The sequence below is a fragment of the Cebus imitator genome, unplaced genomic scaffold, assembly GCF_001604975.1.
Source record: "Cebus imitator isolate Cc_AM_T3 unplaced genomic scaffold, Cebus_imitator-1.0 Scaffold415, whole genome shotgun sequence".
NCBI classification, from domain to species: Eukaryota; Metazoa; Chordata; class Mammalia; order Primates; family Cebidae; genus Cebus; species Cebus imitator.
In genome coordinates, this window is record NW_016107730.1 from 450,293 (window position 1) to 458,081 (window position 7,789).

The following is a 7,789-nucleotide window of genomic DNA, read 5'->3' on the forward strand; positions in this document are numbered from 1 at the left end:
ACAGAGGGGAGTGGTGAACCTAATAGAGGAAGCCCCCACTGCTTTCGCCCTCAATTGTGAGGTCCTTAGGAATGGATTCCTGTTGCTCAGTCAGGGTTCCTCTTCCCAGGCCCTGGGAGTAAACTGAGGCATGAAGAAGGGAACAGTCAGGGCCCCTTGGACAGCCTCCTGCCCCTCTTGCAGGAGTCACAAGCAGAGATTCCTCCCTTGCCCCTTCCCCCACACCTCCCCAGTCGCAGGCCCCCAGCTGCTGTCCAGACCAGAAGGGAGTCTCTTCCTGCTTGTTTCCTGGAGCCGAGTTTGGATAAGGGCAGGAAAGGCCCGCCTGGGAGGAAAGAATATAGGGGTGTGAACTTCATGGAGGTCGGGAGCAGGGGGGCAGGTGAAATGAACAGAACAGTGGGCCATCCAGATTTTTCCGCTTCCGCTACCCAGAGCTTAGAGCCTGTGGGAGTGGCAGGGAATGACACAGGTCCCACTGAAATGGGGAGAAGGGCATTGTACAAAAAGAAGTTTTATTTTGAAGATTACAGAACTTGTGCCATGACCCCACCCGGCTTCCATTTCCAGCAATCCAGGGATCTGTGGTGGGAGCGAGAGTGAGAGAGGGAGTAGGGAGGAGAGGAGGGAGGCCCAGTGGGGGTGGGGAAGTGGAGTCAGATGGTTGTTGAGAAGCTTGTGGCCCCCTAAGCCTGGGCCTCACTGTCTTTACTCCTCCATACTACAAGAGTGATGAGGAAGGGGATGAGGCAGATGGGGGCTATGATCATGGCCAGGAGTACATCCTCCGGGGGGTCTGAGAAAGTGGGCTGCACCAGGGAGCAGTTGGCAAAGTGGATCTGGTGAGTCTCAAAGATGATCCTCTCTGCTAAGGGATTGGGGAAGCCCAGGTCAAACTCCTCCGCAGAGTGCTCCAAGCAATCTCGCAGGGTGCTATAAGGCCTGGGGGCAGGAGAGGACTTGAGTGAGTGAGGGGGTGGGCCCAGGGAGAGGAGTGCCCCACATTCACTCAAGGTCTATCTGCAATGAACAGGCCCAACCCCAGGCCTGAGCCACCCTCCAGCACTGCCCCTACCTGCTAATCACGGCCCAGTCGCACCAATCCTTTTCGATAGAATCCATTTGATACTTATAATAATTCCAGCAAAGTTGGACAGCTGCCTCATAGTTCGTCTTCACTGTAGGTACAGATGCTGCACAATGACCATAGCCCTGCCCCTCCCTCCAAACCCTCCTGCCCAGGTGCTTCCAAAGTGAACCGCCTGCCTTCAAACGGGGGAACCCTTCAGAAAGTTTCCCTAGCAAGAAGTTTTGGCTGAGGACAGAGTCCCAGCTCAGGAATCCTGTAACGACTTCCCTGTGCTAAGCACTTTCCATCCCAGCCTGATAAGAACTTCCATATACACCTTTTCCTGGGGTCTTCTCACCCACCTATGAGGTGGGCCAGTTCAGAGCTGTGAAGGGACTTTGTGGGAAGACAGGGAGAAAGACCACAAGGAGCCCCAAGAGAGAACAGAGGGGAGTTTACTGGGCCATCAGTTGGGGTTGTGCAGGCCTCGTGGGAAAGGGACTCTCCCCACTGAATTTGCTCTTGTCCTTGCCCTCGGCCACCCTTCCACACCCTGGGTACCCACCTTCTGACCCCGGTGTGCTTGTGGTGGGAAGAGGCTGAGCCAGAGTCTCCTGGTGCTTCAGGACAGCTGTGGGGAGAAACAGGAGAGGAGGGTGGCATAGCGGGGACCCCAGAAGTGGGGTCTGCGAGAGGGTGTTGGGGGACTGAGACCCTCTGAAAGCAGGGCTACCATGGAGGAAAAAGAGGAATAATCTAGACCCTATGGACATCTCTGCTGGGGAGGGAGGGGCTGGCACCAGCTCCTTGTCACTCACACCCAGGCCCAAAGCCCCCTCCCCTCTGGCCAGCTCCCGGCCTCTCAAGCCCTCTCCGCCGGGCCGGTGCCAGCACTCCAGCTTTCCCCAGTGGGAAGCAGCTCGAGCTATGCCCGCCCCGAGGTGAGGTCAGGGACCGTCCGAAGGCCAGTGCTGCTCTGTCCGCCGGTCTGCGCCCGAACCCCGGGGCCCGTTCCCGCCTCGCCCATCCAGCCCCTCTCCCATCTCCCCTCCTGGGCCTCCCGCGCCTCCTGCCCGGGCCTCGGGGCGCCGCGCTCACCGCCCAGCAGGAGGAGGAGGCGGAGCGCTGCCGGCCGCCCAGCGCGGGTCGTAGGGAGCAGGGGGTCGCCGGCGCGCTCCGCTCGAAGCGAGGCCATCGTGCAGCAAGGAGGCGAGGAGCTACGGCGGCGCTGAGCCTGGCCCGGGTGTGGGGGCGCCTATATCCCCGGCCCGAGCCGCAGGAAGCCGCGCCGCTTCCTCCGAGGGGCTGGGACGGCGGCGGCCACGTGGGGGGCGGGGGCGACGCCCGGGGCCCGCGGCTGGAGGGGGAGTCGCCGCCGCACCCGCGCCTGGCGCCCGCGGCTCCCTCCGCCTCGCCGGCGTTGGCCCACCCTCTCTCGCAGCTCACCCCGCGGGGCTGGACAGCTCCCGGAACCCCGGAACCGGGATCTATTTCGGAGGCTCGGCCGCGTGGCGCGCAGGATTCTCCGGGGTCTCCAAGGAGCCGCTCCCGGACTCGAGTCGCCCCCTCTCTTTCCGGGCTGGAGGGGTCGACGAGCTGCTCTCCCAGACCCGAAGAGGGAGGGACTGGGAGCTCCAGAGGCCTCTCGACGCCGCTGCACCTAAGGGGCTGCCCTGGGCTGTAGGGGAAGGAGCTCCTGGAGCTGGGCCCGGCAGCTTAGGGTTCCTTATCCTATCCTGGGAACAGCCGCTGTTGTCAGCCCGCCAGTCTCAACCATCGAGAAGCGGGAGTCGGCCCTCCAGAGTGGGGAGAAGGTCTGGGGAGTGGGGTAGAGGGAAAACCGAAGTCCACACACCCTCCCCTCAAGACACCTCCTGGGGCCCAGACCCCACAAACCTGTTGGGAGGAGGCAAAATACGGTGACTACATTCCTGGGAAGGAGGTGCCGCAGCTCTTCAGGACCAAGGTTGGGAGAAAGGAGGAAAGGGTTTAGAACCTTCGATGTGGGACTTGATGTGCGGGGCGAGTGTATTACTATCACCATTTTACAGAAACGCTAAAGCTCAGGGCCAACAGCCCGGGATTTGAATTCAGAAGCTCTGGGTTCTAATTCTGTCTTCCTCCTCCCCAGTTACAGAGCTTGCATGACGCGTTTACCTTCAGGACTTACGTAAAATAGGAACATTCTCCTCCTCACCAGTGAGGATGGCAGCTGAGAAAGGGCAGTGCACTCGCTGAATGCTAGTTTCCTTTCCTCTTTTCCTAAGTGACTTGTCTAAGGTCACACTACTAAGGAAGCAGCAAGGCCGAGCCTGGGCCTCCGGGGGCCCTGACTTCAGCCACACCACAGCTGCCTCTTGTGTCCTGGGCCAGAGGTTCATTAGCCTGAAGCAGCTGAGGAGCCCAGGAGCTGGTTTGGCCATGACGTTCAAGTCCCAGACACAGCTGTCAGCACCAAACTTTCCTAAATTACTCCCAGACACTGACCCTTGGACTCAGCTGCTGCTGTTGTCCCAGTTTACTGATTCCTGTTCACCACAAATTATCCGTCATAGTCTCTCTTGAGGTCTTCATCTCAGGATCTCAGGCTCTTGGATCAAGAGCACGGATAACGTGCTGTCCTCCTCTGTGGTCAAGAGGCTGCTTTTGTAAGGAATCCAGTGGGAGAGGGTCAGTGGCCTGCTTGACATGAACTCCAAAGTCCTCCTGGTAAGGATCATTTCTACAATGATGCAGAAAAGAGCCAGGCCATCTGAATCTAGTCCTGCCTGCTTGCCCAGGATTGCTCTTTTCAAAAAGGAAGCATGGGAGATTTCTGGGTGAGAAGATGGGAGGAGGGAGCAAGGAGGTGCAGAAAGCAAAACAAGCCATTTTCACTGGGTTAGGGCTAGATTAAAGGAGCCCACTATGGGTTAGGACTGGGTTTGGGGTCAAGATTAAAGGGGACAAAAGCAAATATTGGATTTAAAATAGAGCCTGAGCAATATAGTGAAACCCTGTCTCTACAAAAAAAAAAAAAAAAAGCTACAAAAATTTTTTTAAATTAGCCTGACATAGTGGTGTCCACCTGTAGTGCCAGCTTCTCGGGAGGCTGAGGCAGGAGGATCACTTGAGCCCCAGAGGTCGAGGCTGCAGAGAGCTGTGATTGTCTCCAAGAAAAAAAAAAAAGGACAGTATAGCATTTTATAATAGATAAAGGAAAAAAAATTGATGCGGATTCTGAAGGTAGGTTCTGCGTCTGTCTTATTGCACTTGGGCAGGATATTTCACATCACTGGAGCTCAACATTTTCATATATAAAATGACCTTAAGATCAAAAAAGAAAATATAGGTAATTTGGTAGGAAGTTCCTATTTATTTTATTTTTATCTTATTTTACTTTTTAGGAACAGGGGCTCACTGTTGCCCACACTGGAGTGCAGTGGAGGTATCATGGCACGCTGCAGTCTTGAGCTTCTGGGCTCAAGAGATACTCCTGCTTCAGTCTGCCCAGTAGCTAGGACAACAGGCATATTTTTTATAGATATGGGGTCTTGTTTTGTTGCCAAAGCTGGTCTCAAACTCCTGGCTTCAAGCAATCTTCCTGCCTCAGTCTCTTAAAGTGTTGGGATTCCAGGTGTGAGCCCATTGCACCTGGCCCTCAAGGAAGCTTTTTTTTTGAGACAGAGTTTTGCTCTATCACCAGGCTGGAGTGCAGTGGCACGATCTCGGCTCACTGCAACTTCTGCCTCCCGGGTTCAAGCGATTCTCCTGTCCCAGCCTCCCAGTAGCTGGGATTACAGGCACACGCCACCACACCCAGCTGATTTTTGTATTTTAGTAGAGACATGTTTTCACCATGTTGGCCTGGCTGGCCTCGAACTCCTGACGTCAAGTGATCTGCCTGCCTCGGCCTCCCAAAGCACTGGGATTACAGGCATAAGCCACCACGCCCGCCCTCAGTGACTTTTAAAAACCGCGATACTATTGCTGGGTATGCAGCTCATGCCTATAGTCCCAGTTACTCGGGAACCTGAAGCAGGAACTTGAGCCCAGGAATTGGAGACTAGCCTGGTGATATAGCAAGACTCTGTCTAAAAACATAATGATAGCCGGGCGCGGTGGTTCACGCCTGTAATCCCAGCACTTTGGGAGGCCGAGGCGGGTGGATCACGAGGTCAAGAGATCGAGACCATCCTGGTCAACATGGTGAAACCCCGTCTCTACTAAAAATACAAAAATTAGCCAGGCATGGTGACACGTACCTGTAATCCCAGCTACTCAGGAGGCTGAGGCAGGAGAATTGCCTGAACCCAGGAGGCGGAGGTTGCGGTGAGCCGAGATCGCGCCATTGCACTCCAGCCTGGGTAACAAGAGCGAAACTCCGTCCCCCCCCCCAAAAAAAACCAAAAAAACATAATGATAACAACAAAAATAAAGAAGCCAGCACAGTGGCCCACACCTGTAAACCCAACACTTTGGGAGACTAAGGCAGGAGGATCACTTGAAGTCAGGAGTTCGAGAGCAGCCTGGGCAACATGGCAAGACCCTGTCTCTACAAAAAATAAAAATAAATTAGCCAGGCTTGGTGGCTCACATTTGTAGTCCCAGCTACTCAGCAAGCTGAGACAGGAGGATCCCTTGAGCCCAGAATTTCAACTGAGCCATAATCATTCCACTGTACTCCAGCATGGGCAACAGAGTGAGATCTTGTCTCAAAATAGAAAAAGAAGAAACAAAGGGGAAGGAAAAGGGGGGGAAAGGAAGGAAGACTTAGTAACATGTCTTGGATATTTTTCCATGATCATATATATATATATATATATATGCCTCTTTCTTTTTAACTGTACATAGTGTTGCCTTTAGTCTTTTCTTCCTTATATCCAGTGAAATCTAATTTTTTTGTTATTTATTTATTTACTTATTTATTTTTGAGACAGAGTCTTGCTGTCACACAGGGCGAAGCGCAGTGGTGTGATCTCAGCTCACTGCAACCTCTGCCTCCCAGGTTCAAGCGATTCTCCTGCCTTAGCCTTAGTCTTCCAAGTAGCTGGGATTACAGGCGCCCCCCACAAGGCCCAACTGTTTTTTTGTGTTTTTAGTAGAGGCGGGGTTTCACCATGTTGGCCAGGCTGGTATCAAACTGCTAACCTCAAGTGATCCCCCCACCTCAGCCTCCCAAAGTTCTGGGATGACAGGCATGAGCCACCACACCTGGCTCAGAAATCTAGTTTGTTTTTTTGTTTTTTGTGGTTTTTTTTTTAGACGGAGTTTTGCTTTTGTTGCCCAAGCTGGAGTAATCCACCGGCCTCAGCCTCCCAAAGTGCTGGAATTACAGGCGTGAGCCACTATGCCTGGCTGGAGATCTAGTTTTTTTTTTGAGACGGAGTTTCGCTCTTGTTACCCAGGCTGGAGTGCAATGGCGCGATCTCGGCTCACCGCAACCTCTGCCTCCTGGGTTCAGGCAATTCTCCTGCCTCAGCCTCCTGAGTAGCTGGGATTACAGGGACGCACCACCATGCCCAGCTAATTTTTTGTATTTTTAGTAGAGACGGGGTTTCACCGTGTTGACCAGGATGGTCTCGATTTCTTGACCTCGTGATCCACCTGCCTCAGCCTCCCAAAGTGCTGGGATTACAGGCTTGAGCCACCGCGCCCAGCCTTGGAGATCTAGTTTTTAAGGTTCTTACACATTTCCTTATTCCTCTGCCCCCACCACCTAGTGCTTGGAAAGAGAAGGATGTGGTTCTTGTCCAGTTGGACATTGTCCTGAGACTTCTGGCCCCAAAGTAGGTTAATTCCTCATGAGCAGGGATCCTGCTACCGTCCTACTTCCATTTCCCTTCTTGCTACAGGGCCATCCTGCCTGGAGCAGGGGAAGAGGTGACTTGACCCTTCAAAAGGGTGGCATCTCTAATCTTGAACCTCCACCCCTACCACACACACAAATTCAGAGCCACCCAGGAGGAAGAAAAAGTGCTAGGGCCTTCTACGTTCTGAAGCTATATGTGGGGCATCCTAGAATAAGCATCTCTATGGTGCACCGACATTCACGCATGCTGGTCTCTCCCCCAGCTGTCTGAAAAATGAAGAGCAGAGCACAAAAGAGGATGTGAGAAAGAGTCAGGGTCGGGGAAGCCAGAAGTCCTACCTGGTAGGGGCTGGTCCTTCCTAACTAGAGAGAAGAGATCGACTTCTTGAGAGGGAAAGGAGACAGCAGAGAGAACTAGAGGAGCTATAGCCACGGAGCCAGCAAAGGGAGAGAAGACGAAGGATTGGAGACACAACTGCTCCATCTGTCCCCAGACTCCTAATCTTCAGAGTGATGGCACACCTGGGAGGAGCCTGACTACATTTCAAGGGGGAAAATGATCACTGGGCCGGGAGTGGTGGCTCACGCCTGTCATCCCAGCACTTTGGGAGGCCCAGGCAGGTGGATCACCTGAGGTCAGGCATTCGAGACCAGCCAGACCAACATGATGAAACCCCATCTCTACTAAAAATACAAAAAATTTTCTGGGTGTGGTGGTTGTGCCTGCCTGTAATCCAGCTACTTGGGAGGCTGAGGCAGGAGGAATCGCTTGAACCCGGGAGGCAGAGATTGCAGAGAGCCAAGATTGTGCCATTGCACTCCAGCCCAGGCAACAAGAATGAAACTCTGTCAGAAAAAAAAAGGCCATTGGAGAAAACAGGCTCTTTCCAGAGAAATTAATCAAGTCATATTACTCATCAACTGCTGGG

At 53.7% G+C, this 7,789-nt stretch overlaps 1 protein-coding gene across 1 annotated transcript; it reads right to left on the reverse strand.

Moving 5' to 3' along the window:
• Positions 1-498: 498 nt before the first annotated feature.
• On the reverse strand, positions 499-2,400 carry RAMP2 (receptor activity modifying protein 2). Its single transcript, XM_017509384.2, has 4 exons — positions 2,168-2,400; positions 1,635-1,700; positions 1,076-1,178; positions 499-942 (listed from the first exon to the last, which is right to left on the reverse strand). The coding sequence occupies exons 1-4, from the start codon at positions 2,262-2,264 to the stop codon at positions 687-689; spliced, it is 522 nt and encodes a 173-aa protein (XP_017364873.1). The 5' UTR covers positions 2,265-2,400; the 3' UTR covers positions 499-686.
• Between the last annotated feature and the right edge of the window lie 5,389 nt (positions 2,401-7,789).

Bases quoted from the DNA above. Each gene is read 5' to 3' on its own strand.
- RAMP2 (XM_017509384.2), bottom strand. From the start codon at position 2,264: ATGGCCTCGCTTCGAGCGGAGCGCGCCGGCGACCCCCTGCTCCCTACG. The intron at 1,701-2,167 runs GTGAGCGCGGCG...TTCTCCCCACAG, and splicing joins CCTCCTCCTCCTGCTGGGCG to CTGTCCTGAAGCACCAGGAG. The intron at 1,179-1,634 runs GTGGGTACCCAG...CTGTACCTACAG, and splicing joins AAGCACACCGGGGTCAGAAG to TGAAGACGAACTATGAGGCA.